The 24,468-nt window shown below is 32.5% G+C and overlaps 1 protein-coding gene across 1 annotated transcript in view; it reads left to right on the top strand.

The window, feature by feature from the left end:
• Positions 1–24,468, top strand: part of LOC129980878 (mucin-3A-like) — a 104,202-nt gene that overhangs the window by 16,251 nt on the left and 63,483 nt on the right. Inside the window, exon 2 of the mRNA XM_056091328.1 lies at positions 19,316–24,343. Coding sequence (XP_055947303.1) covers positions 19,316–24,343 — 5,028 coding nt within the window. The remainder of the gene's footprint in view (positions 1–19,315; positions 24,344–24,468) is intronic.

The following is a 24,468-nucleotide window of genomic DNA, read 5'->3' as shown; positions in this document are numbered from 1 at the left end:
TTTAGAGTCTGTATACACTTTTCGAACAAATGAATATCGACTTAAGTGATTTTACTTATTTTCACAAAGTAAAATTAAGCTATTCTAATGCAATATAGAAATAACTTGGTGACTTTTACCTTTGAAATAGTATATAAAATGTAAACGTCGAAAATCCTCTCGATTTATAAAACCTATCTCGTGATGAATTAGTCTAGTAGCGCATTCTAGGTTAGCTGTAATGAATCTGGACTTTAAGAAACGAATTTATTGGAAAAGTGAATCTTTAGGGATGCATTAAAGTCCACCTCACTGCAGGCTGGACGCAATCTATTCATGCTGTCGAATGTTTGGCTAAATATCGAGTTGGAAATTCGTCCGGGTTTCTCCTGGAATTCAATTCCACATGCTACAGTTTAAGGGATTTAGAACTTTATTCTGCTTCCTTTTTACATTTTTGTTGTTGCAAACAGAGGCTTTCGTAGTTCTTTTGTAATCACTCTATATTTTTGATTTTGGTTATATTTTGCAAATTGTGATTAATATGCTCATTCATATGTAGCATTAGTCACCGGAAGCAGCACGCCTGCTTTTATTCTTGGAAAATTTACTTCTGATATAACTTTTTGGACATTTTTGTGTTTTTTAACACTATGTGGAAACGTAATGATTTTATTCAAATTATTAACGAGCTTTCTCGAAAAATGTAGCAAAATATCTTATTTACTGGTAAAATTACAGAATTTTTAAGCTATGCTATCTTTAAATTTTCTTTTTAAGAGTATATATACTTACTTCAGTGTTTCATGTATTTACACTGTTTATAATTTCTTCTTTTTTGCAAATAGCCTGATGAGGGAACATTTTTGAAGTGAATTTTTCGAGTTAAATAAAGCTTAAAAGATTTAAAAAATAATTTTTTGGCATATATACTGAGATATATACTTAAAAATTAATAAAATTTTTGTTTATATTATAATGTGAAAATGCTCTAATGAGAAATCAAAGCAAAAGAAAATACTTCTGATTAGTTTATTAAAAAAACTCTTTTGGTGCCTAATCTGACGTGGAGCAAAACTTGAGGAGCGCTCCCTTCCAATGAGCTGCTTGTTTGAAAGAATTTTTGCGTGCATTCCGCCACAGTGATAAATAAAACGTCTCTCTGAATTAAAAAAATTTCCATATCTAATGCTATTATTACTGCTGTTGTCAATTCGTAAATTTCGTGTTAAAAAAAATCATCTAAAGAATTAGAAATGGTAGAGAAGGCACAAGGTATTCCACACAATCCTTTCGAGCAGCCGCTGGTTCCCATCGTTTGCGGGGCCAGAGTGATGCCATTAAGGAAAATATATGGGCTTAGTGATGGTCATTGACCTATAAAAGACGTGTTCGAATTTTTAATATCTTCAGCACAAAGCGCTTGTGACAGATGGGATGAAACATTTGTGAAAGCGTGGCCTGGCTTTACGGTTGTAGTTGCACTAACTGTAACAACACTTTTTCTTTAAATATTAATGCTCATTTCCAATCGAGTACTTCCTCCAGTTCTGCTTCTTCATTTCAATACATTATTAACACTGTGACAGAAGTGAGAGTCGCCGGTGACTGGAAGACACATATAAATCATATTGTAAAAAATTCAGCTCGGCAGGCAATGTGTTAAAGATAAATTTCATATTTGAAGCAACAATAGTTGATTCACTTTTTACAGTAAAAAATTTGTAACAAAATCATTATATTTTCAGCAGAGAAAATAAATTTGTTCCACCTAAAGAAATATGAAATTTTGATTGATTATTTTAATCTCATTTCAAGTAATAGTCTGATTAAATATCCGCTATTATTTGGATACTTATTAAATTATTTAAGATTTTTGAAATATTAGCTGGTTTACAATAACATTTATAGAGAAATCTAAACTGATAATGGAAATATTGCTTGCTATTGTAAAAATAATTCCTCACAGCAAGCTGGAAGGCAAAGATAGATTCGTTATCGTCTATATTATTATTTTTAAATTCTTTTCAATTCCTAGATAAAACTAATGAAATATAAAATTTTAAAGCAACAATAAATAACGATTTTAATGCTATCGCACAGTTCCTATTTATTGTAAAATAAATAATATTAAAGCATCAAATATTATAAAAATAATATACAAATACAATACACTCTCGAGTATCCGGCTTCCGTACAATCCGGCCTGTTTTTTTTACTCTTATCTTAGGGTCACCTTTTCACATCTGTGTATAGCTTATCAGTGAAAAATAAAATCAGTTTGAGTCAACTTTCTTAAGAATTAAGCCAACGATTTACATTAATGTTTTATTTATTTTTCAGTATTTATTTTAGGCATTACAAAATTTATGAAACATTCTTGAAACGTGCAGTGCAGTATATAAACTATCAGATACAGAGTCTTCTATTTTAATTGGACACGTTACCGGAAATGGCTTCTAAGATTCACCGGGCCGCGACCGCGTTCACATTTTCCACGGCTTGAGATAAATGGGTGGCTTAGTACTCAATAAGTAAGAAAATACATATTATAACAGCGAGTTTTGGTATAAAAACTTTTTCTTCTGGTATTGGTGAGCAAAGAAATGAATTCAAAGAACTCTGGCATAACCGGCTTTTTTGTATTCTGGTCTAACCTTCCTCCACATCAGGCCGGGTACTCAGAAGTGTACTGTATAGGGTTAGTCAAAAATTTATATCTTTATATATAAAATGCTAATGTACATGGCTCTGAAATAACCTTTATTATTTATTGCTCAGTGGCAATAGTCAAGGGCAATACTCATATTATTTATTGCTGAATGGCAATAGTCAAAAGCAGAGCTGCCAAATGAAACTTTACACAGATTGCTTCATATTCGATTTTTAAAGCGGTTTCAGTTTTTTTTTTCCCCTATGACAAACGAGATTTTCGAATTTACTTATCCTTTCTGCAAAGAGCACTGTTACTGCTTTCCTTTTTAAGTCTGAATTGTTTCCTATTTATTTTTTGAAGGAAACAAGTAAGATCTATCCCTTTTTTTCCAACTTCGAGTTCCTTTCTTCTCTTGGCCATGCTGAATCACGGAATTATGAAGTGAAAAATTGTGATAATGATTTTGCTCTCCTTGAATTCAATGAGCGAAAAATTTAACATGCATCCGCAAGTTACTGAAAAGATTTTAAAGGGCAAAACCCACAAACGAACTTGTTCTAAGATAGGAAAATAAGCAATTCGATGAAATAAATATTATCATGTCTAATTCTGATGCTATATCTGAAATTCCTCAAACGAATTCAATGAGCGAAAAATTTAACATGCATCCGCAAGTTACTGAAAAGATTTTAAAGGGCAAAACCCACAAACGAACTTGTTCTAAGATAGGAAAATAAGCAATTCGATGAAATAAATATTATCATGTCTAATTCTGATGCTATATCTAAAATTCCTCAAACGAATTCAATGAGCGAAAAATTTAACATGCATCCGCAAGTTACTGAAAAGATTTTAAAGGGCAAAACCCACAAACGAACTTGTTCTAAGATAGGAAAATAAGCAATTCGATGAAATAAATATTATCATGTCTAATTCTGATGCTATATCTAAAATTCCTCAAACGAATTCAATGAGCGAAAAATTTAACATGCATCCGCAAGTTACTGAAAAGATTTTAAAGGGCAAAACCCACAAACGAACTTGTTCTAAGATAGGAAAATAAGCAATTCGATGAAATAAATATTATCATGTCTAATTCTGATGCTATATCTAAAATTCCTCAAACGAATTCAATGAGCGAAAAATTTAACATGCATCCGCAAGTTACTGAAAAGATTTTAAAGGGCAAAACCCACAAACGAACTTGTTCTAAGATAGGAAAATAAGCAATTCGATGAAATAAATATTATCATGTCTAATTCTGATGCTATATCTGAAATTCCTCAAACGAATTCAATGAGCGAAAAATTTAACATGCATCCGCAAGTTACTGAAAAGATTTTAAAGGGCAAAACCCACAAACGAACTTGTTCTAAGATAGGAAAATAAGCAATTCGATGAAATAAATATTATCATGTCTAATTCTGATGCTATATCTAAAATTCCTCAAACGAATTCAATGAGCGAAAAATTTAACATGCATCCGCAAGTTACTGAAAAGATTTTAAAGGGCAAAACCCACAAACGAACTTGTTCTAAGATAGGAAAATAAGCAATTCGATGAAATAAATATTATCATGTCTAATTCTGATGCTATATCTGAAATTCCTCAAACGAATTCAATGAGCGAAAAATTTAACATGCATCCGCAAGTTACTGAAAAGATTTTAAAGGGCAAAACCCACAAACGAACTTGTTCTAAGATAGGAAAATAAGCAATTCGATGAAATAAATATTATCATGTCTAATTCTGATGCTATATCTGAAATTCCTCAAACGAATTCAATGAGCGAAAAATTTAACATGCATCCGCAAGTTACTGAAAAGATTTTAAAGGGCAAAACCCACAAACGAACTTGTTCTAAGATAGGAAAATAAGCAATTCGATGAAATAAATATTATCATGTCTAATTCTGATGCTATATCTAAAATTCCTCAAACGAATTCAATGAGCGAAAAATTTAACATGCATCCGCAAGTTACTGAAAAGATTTTAAAGGGCAAAACCCACAAACGAACTTGTTCTAAGATAGGAAAATAAGCAATTCGATGAAATAAATATTATCATGTCTAATTCTGATGCTATATCTGAAATTCCTCAAACGAATTCAATGAGCGAAAAATTTAACATGCATCCGCAAGTTACTGAAAAGATTTTAAAGGGCAAAACCCACAAACGAACTTGTTCTAAGATAGGAAAATAAGCAATTCGATGAAATAAATATTATCATGTCTAATTCTGATGCTATATCTAAAATTCCTCAAACGAATTCAATGAGCGAAAAATTTAACATGCATCCGCAAGTTACTGAAAAGATTTTAAAGGGCAAAACCCACAAACGAACTTGTTCTAAGATAGGAAAATAAGCAATTCGATGAAATAAATATTATCATGTCTAATTCTGATGCTATATCTGAAATTCCTCAAACGAATTCAATGAGCGAAAAATTTAACATGCATCCGCAAGTTACTGAAAAGATTTTAAAGGGCAAAACCCACAAACGAACTTGTTCTAAGATAGGAAAATAAGCAATTCGATGAAATAAATATTATCATGTCTAATTCTGATGCTATATCTAAAATTCCTCAAACGAATTCAATGAGCGAAAAATTTAACATGCATCCGCAAGTTACTGAAAAGATTTTAAAGGGCAAAACCCACAAACGAACTTGTTCTAAGATAGGAAAATAAGCAATTCGATGAAATAAATATTATCATGTCTAATTCTGATGCTATATCTAAAATTCCTCAAACGAATTCAATGAGCGAAAAATTTAACATGCATCCGCAAGTTACTGAAAAGATTTTAAAGGGCAAAACCCACAAACGAACTTGTTCTAAGATAGGAAAATAAGCAATTCGATGAAATAAATATTATCATGTCTAATTCTGATGCTATATCTGAAATTCCTCAAACGAATTCAATGAGCGAAAAATTTAACATGCATCCGCAAGTTACTGAAAAGATTTTAAAGGGCAAAACCCACAAACGAACTTGTTCTAAGATAGGAAAATAAGCAATTCGATGAAATAAATATTATCATGTCTAATTCTGATGCTATATCTGAAATTCCTCAAACGAATTCAATGAGCGAAAAATTTAACATGCATCCGCAAGTTACTGAAAAGATTTTAAAGGGCAAAACCCACAAACGAACTTGTTCTAAGATAGGAAAATAAGCAATTCGATGAAATAAATATTATCATGTCTAATTCTGATGCTATATCTAAAATTCCTCAAACGAATTCAATGAGCGAAAAATTTAACATGCATCCGCAAGTTACTGAAAAGATTTTAAAGGGCAAAACCCACAAACGAACTTGTTCTAAGATAGGAAAATAAGCAATTCGATGAAATAAATATTATCATGTCTAATTCTGATGCTATATCTGAAATTCCTCAAACGAATTCAATGAGCGAAAAATTTAACATGCATCCGCAAGTTACTGAAAAGATTTTAAAGGGCAAAACCCACAAACGAACTTGTTCTAAGATAGGAAAATAAGCAATTCGATGAAATAAATATTATCATGTCTAATTCTGATGCTATATCTAAAATTCCTCAAACGAATTCAATGAGCGAAAAATTTAACATGCATCCGCAAGTTACTGAAAAGATTTTAAAGGGCAAAACCCACAAACGAACTTGTTCTAAGATAGGAAAATAAGCAATTCGATGAAATAAATATTATCATGTCTAATTCTGATGCTATATCTGAAATTCCTCAAACGAATTCAATGAGCGAAAAATTTAACATGCATCCGCAAGTTACTGAAAAGATTTTAAAGGGCAAAACCCACAAACGAACTTGTTCTAAGATAGGAAAATAAGCAATTCGATGAAATAAATATTATCATGTCTAATTCTGATGCTATATCTAAAATTCCTCAAACGAATTCAATGAGCGAAAAATTTAACATGCATCCGCAAGTTACTGAAAAGATTTTAAAGGGCAAAACCCACAAACGAACTTGTTCTAAGATAGGAAAATAAGCAATTCGATGAAATAAATATTATCATGTCTAATTCTGATGCTATATCTAAAATTCCTCAAACGAATTCAATGAGCGAAAAATTTAACATGCATCCGCAAGTTACTGAAAAGATTTTAAAGGGCAAAACCCACAAACGAACTTGTTCTAAGATAGGAAAATAAGCAATTCGATGAAATAAATATTATCATGTCTAATTCTGATGCTATATCTGAAATTCCTCAAACGAATTCAATGAGCGAAAAATTTAACATGCATCCGCAAGTTACTGAAAAGATTTTAAAGGGCAAAACCCACAAACGAACTTGTTCTAAGATAGGAAAATAAGCAATTCGATGAAATAAATATTATCATGTCTAATTCTGATGCTATATCTAAAATTCCTCAAACGAATTCAATGAGCGAAAAATTTAACATGCATCCGCAAGTTACTGAAAAGATTTTAAAGGGCAAAACCCACAAACGAACTTGTTCTAAGATAGGAAAATAAGCAATTCGATGAAATAAATATTATCATGTCTAATTCTGATGCTATATCTAAAATTCCTCAAACGAATTCAATGAGCGAAAAATTTAACATGCATCCGCAAGTTACTGAAAAGATTTTAAAGGGCAAAACCCACAAACGAACTTGTTCTAAGATAGGAAAATAAGCAATTCGATGAAATAAATATTATCATGTCTAATTCTGATGCTATATCTAAAATTCCTCAAACGAATTCAATGAGCGAAAAATTTAACATGCATCCGCAAGTTACTGAAAAGATTTTAAAGGGCAAAACCCACAAACGAACTTGTTCTAAGATAGGAAAATAAGCAATTCGATGAAATAAATATTATCATGTCTAATTCTGATGCTATATCTAAAATTCCTCAAACGAATTCAATGAGCGAAAAATTTAACATGCATCCGCAAGTTACTGAAAAGATTTTAAAGGGCAAAACCCACAAACGAACTTGTTCTAAGATAGGAAAATAAGCAATTCGATGAAATAAATATTATCATGTCTAATTCTGATGCTATATCTGAAATTCCTCAAACGAATTCAATGAGCGAAAAATTTAACATGCATCCGCAAGTTACTGAAAAGATTTTAAAGGGCAAAACCCACAAACGAACTTGTTCTAAGATAGGAAAATAAGCAATTCGATGAAATAAATATTATCATGTCTAATTCTGATGCTATATCTAAAATTCCTCAAACGAATTCAATGAGCGAAAAATTTAACATGCATCCGCAAGTTACTGAAAAGATTTTAAAGGGCAAAACCCACAAACGAACTTGTTCTAAGATAGGAAAATAAGCAATTCGATGAAATAAATATTATCATGTCTAATTCTGATGCTATATCTAAAATTCCTCAAACGAATTCAATGAGCGAAAAATTTAACATGCATCCGCAAGTTACTGAAAAGATTTTAAAGGGCAAAACCCACAAACGAACTTGTTCTAAGATAGGAAAATAAGCAATTCGATGAAATAAATATTATCATGTCTAATTCTGATGCTATATCTAAAATTCCTCAAACGAATTCAATGAGCGAAAAATTTAACATGCATCCGCAAGTTACTGAAAAGATTTTAAAGGGCAAAACCCACAAACGAACTTGTTCTAAGATAGGAAAATAAGCAATTCGATGAAATAAATATTATCATGTCTAATTCTGATGCTATATCTAAAATTCCTCAAACGAATTCAATGAGCGAAAAATTTAACATGCATCCGCAAGTTACTGAAAAGATTTTAAAGGGCAAAACCCACAAACGAACTTGTTCTAAGATAGGAAAATAAGCAATTCGATGAAATAAATATTATCATGTCTAATTCTGATGCTATATCTGAAATTCCTCAAACGAATTCAATGAGCGAAAAATTTAACATGCATCCGCAAGTTACTGAAAAGATTTTAAAGGGCAAAACCCACAAACGAACTTGTTCTAAGATAGGAAAATAAGCAATTCGATGAAATAAATATTATCATGTCTAATTCTGATGCTATATCTAAAATTCCTCAAACGAATTCAATGAGCGAAAAATTTAACATGCATCCGCAAGTTACTGAAAAGATTTTAAAGGGCAAAACCCACAAACGAACTTGTTCTAAGATAGGAAAATAAGCAATTCGATGAAATAAATATTATCATGTCTAATTCTGATGCTATATCTAAAATTCCTCAAACGAATTCAATGAGCGAAAAATTTAACATGCATCCGCAAGTTACTGAAAAGATTTTAAAGGGCAAAACCCACAAACGAACTTGTTCTAAGATAGGAAAATAAGCAATTCGATGAAATAAATATTATCATGTCTAATTCTGATGCTATATCTAAAATTCCTCAAACGAATTCAATGAGCGAAAAATTTAACATGCATCCGCAAGTTACTGAAAAGATTTTAAAGGGCAAAACCCACAAACGAACTTGTTCTAAGATAGGAAAATAAGCAATTCGATGAAATAAATATTATCATGTCTAATTCTGATGCTATATCTAAAATTCCTCAAACGAATTCAATGAGCGAAAAATTTAACATGCATCCGCAAGTTACTGAAAAGATTTTAAAGGGCAAAACCCACAAACGAACTTGTTCTAAGATAGGAAAATAAGCAATTCGATGAAATAAATATTATCATGTCTAATTCTGATGCTATATCTGAAATTCCTCAAACGAATTCAATGAGCGAAAAATTTAACATGCATCCGCAAGTTACTGAAAAGATTTTAAAGGGCAAAACCCACAAACGAACTTGTTCTAAGATAGGAAAATAAGCAATTCGATGAAATAAATATTATCATGTCTAATTCTGATGCTATATCTAAAATTCCTCAAACGAATTCAATGAGCGAAAAATTTAACATGCATCCGCAAGTTACTGAAAAGATTTTAAAGGGCAAAACCCACAAACGAACTTGTTCTAAGATAGGAAAATAAGCAATTCGATGAAATAAATATTATCATGTCTAATTCTGATGCTATATCTGAAATTCCTCAAACGAATTCAATGAGCGAAAAATTTAACATGCATCCGCAAGTTACTGAAAAGATTTTAAAGGGCAAAACCCACAAACGAACTTGTTCTAAGATAGGAAAATAAGCAATTCGATGAAATAAATATTATCATGTCTAATTCTGATGCTATATCTAAAATTCCTCAAACGAATTCAATGAGCGAAAAATTTAACATGCATCCGCAAGTTACTGAAAAGATTTTAAAGGGCAAAACCCACAAACGAACTTGTTCTAAGATAGGAAAATAAGCAATTCGATGAAATAAATATTATCATGTCTAATTCTGATGCTATATCTAAAATTCCTCAAACGAATTCAATGAGCGAAAAATTTAACATGCATCCGCAAGTTACTGAAAAGATTTTAAAGGGCAAAACCCACAAACGAACTTGTTCTAAGATAGGAAAATAAGCAATTCGATGAAATAAATATTATCATGTCTAATTCTGATGCTATATCTGAAATTCCTCAAACGAATTCAATGAGCGAAAAATTTAACATGCATCCGCAAGTTACTGAAAAGATTTTAAAGGGCAAAACCCACAAACGAACTTGTTCTAAGATAGGAAAATAAGCAATTCGATGAAATAAATATTATCATGTCTAATTCTGATGCTATATCTAAAATTCCTCAAACGAATTCAATGAGCGAAAAATTTAACATGCATCCGCAAGTTACTGAAAAGATTTTAAAGGGCAAAACCCACAAACGAACTTGTTCTAAGATAGGAAAATAAGCAATTCGATGAAATAAATATTATCATGTCTAATTCTGATGCTATATCTAAAATTCCTCAAACGAATTCAATGAGCGAAAAATTTAACATGCATCCGCAAGTTACTGAAAAGATTTTAAAGGGCAAAACCCACAAACGAACTTGTTCTAAGATAGGAAAATAAGCAATTCGATGAAATAAATATTATCATGTCTAATTCTGATGCTATATCTAAAATTCCTCAAACGAATTCAATGAGCGAAAAATTTAACATGCATCCGCAAGTTACTGAAAAGATTTTAAAGGGCAAAACCCACAAACGAACTTGTTCTAAGATAGGAAAATAAGCAATTCGATGAAATAAATATTATCATGTCTAATTCTGATGCTATATCTGAAATTCCTCAAACGAATTCAATGAGCGAAAAATTTAACATGCATCCGCAAGTTACTGAAAAGATTTTAAAGGGCAAAACCCACAAACGAACTTGTTCTAAGATAGGAAAATAAGCAATTCGATGAAATAAATATTATCATGTCTAATTCTGATGCTATATCTAAAATTCCTCAAACGAATTCAATGAGCGAAAAATTTAACATGCATCCGCAAGTTACTGAAAAGATTTTAAAGGGCAAAACCCACAAACGAACTTGTTCTAAGATAGGAAAATAAGCAATTCGATGAAATAAATATTATCATGTCTAATTCTGATGCTATATCTGAAATTCCTCAAACGAATTCAATGAGCGAAAAATTTAACATGCATCCGCAAGTTACTGAAAAGATTTTAAAGGGCAAAACCCACAAACGAACTTGTTCTAAGATAGGAAAATAAGCAATTCGATGAAATAAATATTATCATGTCTAATTCTGATGCTATATCTAAAATTCCTCAAACGAATTCAATGAGCGAAAAATTTAACATGCATCCGCAAGTTACTGAAAAGATTTTAAAGGGCAAAACCCACAAACGAACTTGTTCTAAGATAGGAAAATAAGCAATTCGATGAAATAAATATTATCATGTCTAATTCTGATGCTATATCTGAAATTCCTCAAACGAATTCAATGAGCGAAAAATTTAACATGCATCCGCAAGTTACTGAAAAGATTTTAAAGGGCAAAACCCACAAACGAACTTGTTCTAAGATAGGAAAATAAGCAATTCGATGAAATAAATATTATCATGTCTAATTCTGATGCTATATCTAAAATTCCTCAAACGAATTCAATGAGCGAAAAATTTAACATGCATCCGCAAGTTACTGAAAAGATTTTAAAGGGCAAAACCCACAAACGAACTTGTTCTAAGATAGGAAAATAAGCAATTCGATGAAATAAATATTATCATGTCTAATTCTGATGCTATATCTGAAATTCCTCAAACGAATTCAATGAGCGAAAAATTTAACATGCATCCGCAAGTTACTGAAAAGATTTTAAAGGGCAAAACTCACAAACGAACTTGTTCTAAGATAGGAAAATAAGCAATTCGATGAAATAAATATTATCATGTCTAATTCTGATGCTATATCTGAAATTCCTCAAACGAATTCAATGAGCGAAAAATTTAACATGCATCCGCAAGTTACTGAAAAGATTTTAAAGGGCAAAACCCACAAACGAACTTGTTCTAAGATAGGAAAATAAGCAATTCGATGAAATAAATATTATCATGTCTAATTCTGATGCTATATCTAAAATTCCTCAAACGAATTCAATCAGCGAAAAATTTAACATGCATCCGCAAGTTACTGAAAAGATTTTAAAGGGCAAAACCCACAAACGAACTTGTTCTAAGATAGGAAAATAAGCAATTCGATGAAATAAATATTATCATGTCTAATTCTGATGCTATATCTAAAATTCCTCAAACGAATTCAATCAGCGAAAAATTTAACATGCATCCGCAAGTTACTGAAAAGATTTTAAAGGGCAAAACCCACAAACGAACTTGTTCTAAGATAGGAAAATAAGCAATTCGATGAAATAAATATTATCATGTCTAATTCTGATGCTATATCTAAAATTCCTCAAACGAATTCAATGAGCGAAAAATTTAACATGCATCCGCAAGTTACTGAAAAGATTTTAAAGGGCAAAACCCACAAACGAACTTGTTCTAAGATACGAAAATAAGCAATTCGATGAAATAAATATTATCATGTCTAATTCTGATGCTATATCTAAAATTCCTCAAACGAATTCAATGAGCGAAAAATTTAACATGCATCCGCAAGTTACTGAAAAGATTTTAAAGGGCAAAACCCACAAACGAACTTGTTCTAAGATAGGAAAATAAGCAATTCGATGAAATAAATATTATCATGTCTAATTCTGATGCTATATCTAAAATTCCTCAAACGAATTCAATGAGCGAAAAATTTAACATGCATCCGCAAGTTACTGAAAAGATTTTAAAGGGCAAAACCCACAAACGAACTTGTTCTAAGATAGGAAAATAAGCAATTCGATGAAATAAATATTATCATGTCTAATTCTGATGCTATATCTAAAATTCCTCAAACGAATTCAATGAGCGAAAAATTTAACATGCATCCGCAAGTTACTGAAAAGATTTTAAAGGGCAAAACCCACAAACGAACTTGTTCTAAGATAGGAAAATAAGCAATTCGATGAAATAAATATTATCATGTCTAATTCTGATGCTATATCTAAAATTCCTCAAACGAATTCAATGAGCGAAAAATTTAACATGCATCCGCAAGTTACTGAAAAGATTTTAAAGGGCAAAACCCACAAACGAACTTGTTCTAAGATAGGAAAATAAGCAATTCGATGAAATAAATATTATCATGTCTAATTCTGATGCTATATCTAAAATTCCTCAAACGAATTCAATGAGCGAAAAATTTAACATGCATCCGCAAGTTACTGAAAAGATTTTAAAGGGCAAAACCCACAAACGAACTTGTTCTAAGATAGGAAAATAAGCAATTCGATGAAATAAATATTATCATGTCTAATTCTGATGCTATATCTAAAATTCCTCAAACGAATTCAATGAGCGAAAAATTTAACATGCATCCGCAAGTTACTGAAAAGATTTTAAAGGGCAAAACCCACAAACGAACTTGTTCTAAGATAGGAAAATAAGCAATTCGATGAAATAAATATTATCATGTCTAATTCTGATGCTATATCTAAAATTCCTCAAACGAATTCAATGAGCGAAAAATTTAACATGCATCCGCAAGTTACTGAAAAGATTTTAAAGGGCAAAACCCACAAACGAACTTGTTCTAAGATAGGAAAATAAGCAATTCGATGAAATAAATATTATCATGTCTAATTCTGATGCTATATCTAAAATTCCTCAAACGAATTCAATGAGCGAAAAATTTAACATGCATCCGCAAGTTACTGAAAAGATTTTAAAGGGCAAAACCCACAAACGAACTTGTTCTAAGATAGGAAAATAAGCAATTCGATGAAATAAATATTATCATGTCTAATTCTGATGCTATATCTAAAATTCCTCAAACGAATTCAATGAGCGAAAAATTTAACATGCATCCGCAAGTTACTGAAAAGATTTTAAAGGGCAAAACCCACAAACGAACTTGTTCTAAGATAGGAAAATAAGCAATTCGATGAAATAAATATTATCATGTCTAATTCTGATGCTATATCTAAAATTCCTCAAACGAATTCTTTTCCACTGCAAGCATGTATGAAAAAAAAAATTAACCGACGCTCAAATATTTCAAATATGAAATTTTCCTGACAAGGGAAAATGATCTTAACGACGCATGATCCAGTTTATGCTGCACAAATGTTAAACTTAGAGAACGCAACGTCTCGGTTTCTTTTATTTGATAAGCGTACCAAAATACCATTTGAAGAAACAGCAGAAGAATTAAGCAAATATAATGATATAGAAATCCCCGAAATGCGTCGAGTTTTAAAACAAAATGAGATGAAATAAAATTCATCTGTTCTTATCACCATCCTTGGAGCATTCTTGTCAGATTTAATGAATATCTTGCTCACACACAAAAAAAATTCAACCTTTTGTCGACCGTCTAAGGCAATGTGCAAATGTTTCAGCTTTGTCCATCCGATAAATGCTTGCGATAAAGTAAAAGTATGTCACTTGTGCGGCCAAAGTCACCAAAATGTATCAACTGTCAGGGTGCGCACCCAGCTACGGCGAAGGCATGTCCATTTATTACGTAAGTTAATTCAATCTCGATTCTTTTTACAGAGTGAATTAATCCCATGAATGCTGTCGATGAGTTCAAAATGTTATAGTCAAAAAGTTAAATCTCTTTTCTCATTACTGAATGATAAGAATCATCTAGTTTCATTTGAGTTTTGGGAATAAGATAGATAAGAATCATCTACTTCATCCAAATTCATTTGAGGAATATTACTTAATATTAGAATTAGTTATGATGGTATTTATTTTCTCATATTGTTTTGTTTCCCCACTCTTAGAATAAGTTATTTTGTAAGTTGAACTCTTTTACAAAAACTCTTCAATAAATTGCGATTGCATTTGCAATTTATCCCTAACTAGGTGCAATGAGAGTAAATAATTATCAAGATCTTTTACAGTCACAATTGTGTGATTCAGCCTGGCCGAAAGAAAAATTAAAGTCTAAAAGGAAACATTTTTTAAAAATAGATAGATTTTACCTGTTTCCTTTAAGGAAAAGAAAAAAAAAGATAAAAAATAATCCAGAAATAAAAAACAAAGAAAGAAACAGCAACAACGCCCTTTGAAATGAAGATAAATTAATTCGAAAATTTCGTTTATCAATGAAATAAAAACAAACAACAAAACTACTTTCAAAATCCAAATAACCAGCTTCTGGAAATTTTTAAGCTGGTCATTTTTATACAAGGTTGTCCTTCTAATCATTTATTTTCATTACTTAGTTTTATTCTAGCGCAGAGGTTCAAAAACTTTTTTTTCTCGTGGACCACTTTCAAAGTTTTACTATTTTCGGTAGACCCCCTGCTGCTACATTTCTACTGTATTCCCAAAACTCCTAAAAAATATCACCCTAAATTGGGGGTGTTAAGAAGAAAAAAAAAGAAGCATATTTTCTTGTGTCCTATTTATTAAAATAATACTTGTGGTTATACAAAATTATAAACATTTATTATTACAAACAATCAACAATTGACAAAAAATCAACAATGAACTCTGAAATGTAAATCCATAATAAAAAATAGTCATACTTTTAATGAGACGGATGTACTTGATGAATTGACAGCAAATTATCAATATTTGGCTTCAGTTTTGTAAGAAGTAATCTCAAATCTCCCCGTTCTGTGATGTTCAATCAGCTCCTTTTTGTTGTTGTTGTTGTTGTTGTTAACAGGTTGGTAACGGCACTAAAACTTTTTTCGACAAGTTATGATGAGGGAAACGCTATCAAAAATTTTCTCGCAATTTCCCACAGCCCAGGATATTTTTCGGGTATTTCTGCCTGCAGCCAAAATGTTTGATGGCCTTTTTTAAAATTCACCTTCAGTTCCTCGATGATGCTGAGCTCAAGTAGCTCCTCTTGTAATACCACATTCGCTTCTTCCTTTTCATCAAATGGGGTTATGATCCATGGTGGTATTTCCATCATCAGAATATCTTCAAATCTATTTTTGAAGTCATCTTGCAAGGTATTTAAATGTTGAGCTATGTCTGAATATTCTCATCAAGACATTCTATCTGTGACAAGTGTGGAAACTGGGAGAATTCGCGCCGACTAATATTTTGCTTCATTAATTTCAATTTGCCAAGAAAAGTCGAAATTACACCCTTTGTTTTTATTAAATTAAGGCTGTCCCCTTGTAACTGCAAGTTAACGTCATTGAATTTTATGAACAAATCTGTTAAGTACGCAAAACCCGCTTTATATTTGATCAGATTTTCTTTTAAATCTGGTGCTTTAGTTTCCAGACACTCTATCACCGATTCGAAAAGTGAGTAAAATCGCGATAAGCTTGCACCTTTCGACAAGCAGCATACTTCAGTATGTACGAGCAGTCGTTGGAAATCTTCATCATTTTCATCGCACAATAGTGCAAATAAACGGGTATTCAAAGCATTGCTTCTTATTTTATTAACTGCTTATATTACAAATTGAAGCGATTGATGCAATCTATCACTGAAATTTTTCGCTACAAGGTGTTGTCGGTGGAGGACACAGTGAATTGCAATTAGTCCTAGTATTATTCTTTTAAGATGGCTTATAAACCCACGATACCGCCCGAACATGGCAGGAGCTCCATCTGCTGCCACCGAAATAATGTTTGTAAATGGAATAGATTGTTCTGTAAAAAAAAATCACTCAGGACATTCAATATCGATTCGCCTTTAGGGTCCGACTTCAAAGTTTTTGGATTCATGGATTTCTTCGTCCATAACAAATCGAACATATGCCAATAATAATGCTTCATTACCAGGCAAAGTAGATTAATATTTAATTTTTACTACATAACTACCAACTACACTCAAATAGTAAAACAAATATAATATAATTGATAAATTGCAATATACAATAAAAATATGTATAACAAATAGGCAGATACTTACTTTTTCCGGCACTGCAAACACTGACATCGATTCACTCACAGCCACACTTTTATGTTCAAAATCCCGGAAACAAATGAGTAACGTTTTGTTCTTGGCATTCGTATTTATACTAAAGAAGATTGCAAGCACAGCGCAAGTCGCATTTCATCCCTTTGCAGGTCTAAACAAGCATCCCGGACGAGCGGGCGCACGGGCGGCACTTTGCAAGTCTCGACATGTGTACTTGTACTATTATCTATTGTTCTATTCAATTCTGTGTTTGAACTGAGTCTCGAATATTTTTGAGTACCTACCTAGTGAATGATGCTACCTGCCTACGTTGATAGGTAAATCCAAGCCAAAATTTTTGTTCTTTATTATGAAAAACTCGAAAATTTTTCGTGGACCCCCACTTACAACGTGTGAACCCCTGTTTTCTTTTCACGTCTACGTGGACCCCCGTGTGGTCTCCTATGGACCCCTGGGGTCCACCTGGACCACTTTGGGAACCTATGTTCTAGCATTTTATCTTTAGTCCACGTGCATTTAAATAATTTCTATGTATGGAAATAAAATAAAAGTAGAAGTTTTATTTCATTCTTTCAGAGCTAGCAACATATATTGTTCATGTTAGAAATAGTCAAAATCAGAGGCTAAGAGTTACATTTTACCACCTAATTTCTAAACAATTACAGTTATCAAATAAACGTTAAATACAAAAGTTATTCGTCTTGATGAAGCGCTAATTCGGTTGCTTTGATTTATTTTCCTAATAATAAGGAAGTTATAATGAAATGAAAATTTTGAACTCGCATCATTTCTACCACCTTTGAGCTAAATGGGAAACGCTGATATCTACGAACTAATCCGAAAATTTTACATTTCTTAAAATATGTACCAAATCGGTTAAAATCCAAACAAGTTTACTCTAGTTATCCTGTTAACAAGCTAACAGGGACTCTCTGTTATACTTATATATTGAGTTGAGTTTTGGAATCACGCATTGGAATGAAGCAGTGGCAAGTCATGTGCAGAGTAGCCAGACGCACAGTCGATTCAGTAGTGAGTCGGTAATTGATTACAGCTAAACCTGGCGGAGAATAACAGACGTTGGAGGGATGCGAATAGTCGCTTGAAGTCTCTCTGCCTGCTGATCTTTGTCAGGCCGTTTTGTGTTGTAGCACTTATTTACTACCGACTAGCTACTATTGTGTTGCTACTAGGTCACTACTAGGTTTTTATTATCTGTTTGTACGTGTATTTGTATTGAATAAACATTTTTATTTATAATTGAGCTTATTATTCATTATCTCTCCTTACCAAATTGGACTTTCTGATTGTCTTCGATTTTATAGTATTTCACGGAAAAATTTTCCTTAAGTGTCATCATGAGAACCATTGCAATAGTTAGTCTTCCTATAAGGATTTTACTTAATAATAGAAATAATGTACCAAAAAAATGATCAAAATTTATTTAAATAGGTTTACAAACGTAAGAAAATTATGAAATGTAGAACACTTCTTCAAATCTTCGTTTTATATCTTCATATGTTTCTATAATAATCATTCGCAAGAATCATCAGGTGTTAATGGTATTTAATCAAGAACGTGCGTTAATATTAAAATATAAAAATATATATTTTCTTGAAAACGTTTCATCACCGGATTTACGAAAGTCTAGAAGGGAAAAGGAAAAAGAGATTAAAAAAGAAAAACTTATTACTGCTTATCAATTGTACTATTGTAATGCTCCTTCTATTTTTTATTTATTTGGTCTATTTCTAAAATTAGATATGACTTACACAGTTCTCTGGTCATTTACATTATTCAAACCCATTTTTAATGTTGACATTTGCGAAATAGTTATGACAATTTTTCTATTCAGAACACAAGTAGTAATTCTCTTTCTGCTAATCAATGAAGTATATGATACTTAAATATATGGGTTGAAATTTAACATATTGAGAGAGTAATGGCAGTGACACATTATTTTATATTAAGCAATTCTGTACCTTTTACAGAACATCAATTTCAATCCATAGTATTGTTTTTCTATGAAATAAGTCATTAAAGGATTAATTATTTAAATATACTATCTTGAGATATTTTCATGAAAAAAATAATATTAATAAACAAAGTCTATCCATTAGCTAAGCAGTGAAATAAGTAAAAAATGAACACAGGAAAACAAGCATGATTTTCAATCTCGTAAAAATAATAACAAAGCAATACTGAATGCAGCCCTCTGAAAAATAATAAAAATAAAAGAATAATAAACTGAACTAATATTTTTTCTGTTTCGATCATAGTTGAGCCACAAAAATATTTAAATTGGTTGCTCTAATTCTTACCTTTTCCTTATTTCGTCTTTTAAGGGAATGTCTAATTAATCGAATTCTAATTTTTTCAGGCATTTCTGTCCTCAAAAGAAGCGCCCAAACCCCTCCATGGGCCATCAAGCCTGCTCTTTATACTTACATACCAAAAAGGTTCCTCCGAATATGGGCAGAGAAACAGGATGAGTTGATGATGGAAGGTCCATCAGGAGATGGTCCACTAGACGCTTGGGACAGTCCTTTATTACAAGCGGAGACATCAAAGACTTCCGATGATTATGCGACTCGATCACCACTGCCGGAAGATATACTTTCCAGCCAATCAGAGCCCTTTCCCTCCATTATAGATACAGAAATAGAATCTTCAGAGACATTCATAGAAGAATTTATTAGAAGAAGCTCTGTTCTCTTTCATGGGCCTTCCTCTTTGCTCAACACTCTCGTTTTCAGACCCAGCATACCAAAAGAACCCCTGCCATCTATCATTCCGACACCAACAATGAGTTCTTCAAACTTTGCTCAAACATCACTTTATGATCTCCGCGCATCTTGGACAGAGATAGAGGAGGTGGCTTCATTTTTCAAAATTAGCAGCAGACGTGCGCTGTCGTATTCCCCCAGTGAGATGTTTGGTATCATCACTGCCATTTCAGCCACTTATATTTATCAGGAAGATTCAAATGCGCTGACCATCAGTCCATCAATTGTTGTATCAGGATATCCTTTCAATTCATTGCCTTCCAACGAAGCAAGTCGTTTATCTGAAAGCAAGTTTAATCAACGAAATGTTACATATCATTTCAATACATCCGTCCATTTACAAAACTCTGAAGCATCATATTTTAATATCTCATTTAAAACTCCCAATTCAACTGAAAGTTACCATTCTGTATCTAAAATAAATCCCTCATTTTCAACTGATTTATTTTCGCTCGGAGTTTCTGAAGCTTTTACTGATAGCAGATTTAATTTGTCTTTTTCAAAAAAGTTTAGTATTATTGAGCATTCCCAAACACAAGGAACTTCTTTACTTCATTTCACCAATTCACTTTACCAATTAACAGATACCGCCTTAATCAACCCTGCTGCTTCCACTCTGTGGAACTATCACAGAACATCCCTCACAGTTCACACATCAAAACTGAGTACTGAAGCATATTATTTCAGCAATAACACTGTGGGCAGTTCTTTTATTGAATCTTTGCTCTTACAACAATCCACAGGTGTGATACCTTTAATAACACCTCAGCGTACATTCTTCATGAGCAATGTAGAAACTACGGTGACAATTATAGACAACAAAGATGCGCCTTTTACGTATTTGCTGCCCACTCTGACTGTCACAGGCACGACTTTTAGTGGGACTTACGAAATACTCACCAGTTTTCTAGAAGATTTTAGCTTTATTCATTCACTAGAAAGTGATATGGAAGGGGCAATTTTTAATGACTTTTCTACTTTTAAGCATGTATCTTTAAATTTTGATACCTTTTCTACCACAGAATCTATTCAAGGATTGAAATCACCATTTTCTCACATATCAATAGGAAACATAATTTCTGTCAGTTCTTCTGTATTGGAAAATCAGATGGATGTTTTGCAATCGAAATCAGTAAATCAGTTTCCATTCTCTCCTACCTTTATATATCCATACTTTTCCATGACTGATCTCGTTTCAGATGGAATGAAAGAAGCGGGGATCACTTCAGAAATGCCATTTAAAAGTTACTCGGTCTCCGAAATGACATCCTTGTCTCCACTTTCAGTTTTCAGTGAAATTGTTTTTAATAAGACAGAGTACTTCAATGAGCCGTCAAAAACTTTGATAAATGTGGCAAAATCTGATATGAAAAACGCTGATATTTCTTCAGTTGATGAAACGGAATCTTATCCGATAGTCACGCTGAATATTTCTTTTCAGTATTCACCAAGTCCAACATTTTCTAACATTCTTCTTACTTCTGTATTCGAGCATAATGCAACACTCTTTCAAATTAATAAGCAGCCTGCTTCATTATCGAGCAGTTTTCATACCGAAAAACAAATTGACTCAACGTGGAAATCCACCGCAGTTTTGAGAAATGAAATTACAGAACAAAGGGATAGATTTAAAAGTGAAAAAACACCTTTCGAACATTCAAAAGAATTGCAGCTCTTTTCTTCGACAATTAAAGATGAAATCACCTCAGATTCCGTGGATAATTTTTTGGATACTTTTACTCATCATATTACGGTAAGATCTTTAAGAAATACATTTAGTTTTGACATTTTAACTCGAGATATTTCAATATCAAATGGTGCCAGAAGCGGTGACACGCATGTAATAGAAAGATCTTTTAACCCCATTTCTACAACAAGATATGTTTCCAATGTGCAGATTGCTGAAATAGCTCCAACCTCGTCATCATTGTTTCTGCTGCCAAAAGAAATCATCGCTAGCACGCCATTGTATTCTAAACATTTATTAAACGATGAATCAACTACAAAATCAAAAATAAGTGAAATATATATTCTGGAATCCTCATTTATACCTTTCAAAACATTTTCTGAAAATCTATTTCAATCTCAATATACAGAACATTTCACCGAACATTATTTCTCTTCAAATAGCCATATTACTATTTTGCCATATAATCAGTCTGGTTTTATGGAAATTCATACCGTAGAGAATTCTACTTTACCTGTTATTTTCAAAGAAATTAATGCAAGCGAAACATTTTCCGATCCTATGAAAAGCATCGAAACATCTATAAACGTTCATCCATTGGACAGTTGGTTTTCAGAAGATTTTGAAGTCAAAAAGAGCTTCAAGCCTTCGATTTTGCCGTCTGAATCTTCATCGGAACCAATGGAAATAATAACTTCGATGCTTTTTACATACAGTCAATGGACCTCAGTGATTCCTATTTCAGTATATGAAGAATATTCTATTCAGCTGGATAATCATTCATTGGAAAGTTCGAATGAACCTTCAGAAACACTTGGTAGCACGATATCTTTAATTAATAAAGATGAGTCCAGAGAAATCGTCCTAAAATCTGAATCTGAAGAGAGCAGAATGCTAATGAGCTCTGAAAGGGTTTTAAATAAATTTGTATCAGAAATTCATTTGTCACCAACTTTGCCTTTGTCAAGCATTGGTCCTGAAACCCTCTCCTCAAACGCAGACTCCGCTTTTAACCATGAAGAGCCTAAGCGTTCTTATTTTGAATTCCATGAGAGTACTCGTATTCTTGAATCAGAAATAACACTTTTAACTCCTGGATTATTTTATTCTTCAGATTATGTCCGAAGTGCCATTTATGATTCGTCTGAAGCAAGTAGTGATAACTTCAATGACTCAACAAAGCTAATGTTAGATTTTTATCAATCGTCGTTACAAGGCAACTTATTCTCTTCGTTACAACCGGAATTTTCGTTCGTTTCATCTCCCTCTGAAAAAGCATCTTTCGGCTCCTTCACAGTTTCAGAATATTCTGAAAAGAGCAAAGTAAAAGAATCTGCTATAGAAATTTCAAATGACAGACCTCTGTCCTCAAAAGTTGTTTCTTTCACTCGTATCCAGCAAACTAAGAGTATTCCCCAGGTGGAACAAGTCTCTTCAGCCGTCGAAAATTCTTTTTCGGAAATGAGTGTTTTAGATTTGCGTGAACTTTCCTTTTTATCTAAAGAATCGAGTCCATTATGGTCACAAGATTTACTTACAACAGTGAAGCACTCAAGGAGTATGAGTTCACTGTTGTCCAATCATGTGACTGGAAGCTCTTTTTCTGCCCATTTAACTTCAGGAGAATTGTTAACTAACGATTTTCATCAAACAAATTTAGTTCTTTCGAGCGTCAAGGAATTAGAAAGCATCAAATCCGAAACTTCTCGAGAACTTTCTGGCTTAATCTTTACCCCTTCAACATATGTTCCTTCCTTCTTATCAATGGTTCCACCTTCATCAATAACCAGCTATAAACAACCCGTAAGCATACATTCTAATAATCATGAAGTTCCGTCTCACCATTTTCCTTCATTTTCTTCTGCATACAGTTACACTTTAGAGAGAAATGCATGGAAATCATTAATTTATGCAAGTAACAAAGAACCTTCAATAATGGAATCTTATTTTCCTCTGTCAAGAGCTATACCCATTTTTTCCAGCAGACTGTCATCTACGCAAGCGGCATCGATATCAGCTTCTTCAATACAACCAACAAGTGTCGAATCTTATTTCCCTGAATCATTGCTTTCGCCAACAATGTCCACCATTTTGTCATCTGAACTTTACCCTCCAGCTTCTTCAAAAACTATCGAACTCTTAAGTATAGGATCTTACCATCCAATACCTATGGTATCCCCATCATTTTGGACTTCTTCTTTGCCTAGTTATGTAACTCCCCTTTTAACACAAACTTTATCAAAGACTCTCAGCTCAGCGAGGGTAAAAGATCCCGTAAATAAAGACTCTAATGAATTTGAATTGCATTTTCCCCTAACATTAGTAACCCCAATTGTAACACATTCAGACAATTATGATATATCTGCACTATATTCAAAAAAAGAACCAAAGAATATAGATTCTGTGCCTCCTCAGTCTAGAAATTTCTTTATTAGAACAGTTTCTCGGATTCTCAACCCTTCTGATTTAAAGTTTCTATCGACGCCATCTTACAGGAAAATTCAATCAATTCAAAGTACTGAATTTCAAAGGAATAAAATGTCTAGCTTTTTTCGAAGTCTATTGGTTCCACAGGCTAGTTTTTGGTCAATGAAACCACAGTTTGATGTAATACCATCTACAACTCTTCATCGTCTACAAAGTACCATATCCAGAGTCAAACCGACATCTGGGATAGAGTTATCTCCTGTGATTCTTAGAACAGAAGTGAGTTCCACTTGGCTTGGAGATTTCAGCACAGTTTCTGATAGCAGCAATGTCATCTTGGTTCCAGTTCTTCCCATCAGCTCGTTCCTCAATGTAAACGAAACAAAAAACGAAAGTGGGACCAGCAATAGAAGTCATCCGAACAAATCGCACTCAAATGGCGAAAGTGAAGCAGTTCCCACACGAAACACTTTTCTCTTCAAAGATAATCACTATTGGATACTTACAGGTGAGTTCTTTTTATGAGTTCAGGTCTGAGGATATATAGTACTCTGTTCCGCTTTTACTATAGTATCTTACCTTAGTAATCTGTTTAGAATAATGTTCAAAAGAGAAACGTGCGATCATTCGCAT

This window comes from Argiope bruennichi, chromosome 8, assembly GCF_947563725.1.
Source record: "Argiope bruennichi chromosome 8, qqArgBrue1.1, whole genome shotgun sequence".
In the NCBI taxonomy this organism is placed as follows: domain Eukaryota; kingdom Metazoa; phylum Arthropoda; class Arachnida; order Araneae; family Araneidae; genus Argiope; species Argiope bruennichi.
This window is presented reverse-complemented; position numbering and strand designations above follow the sequence as displayed.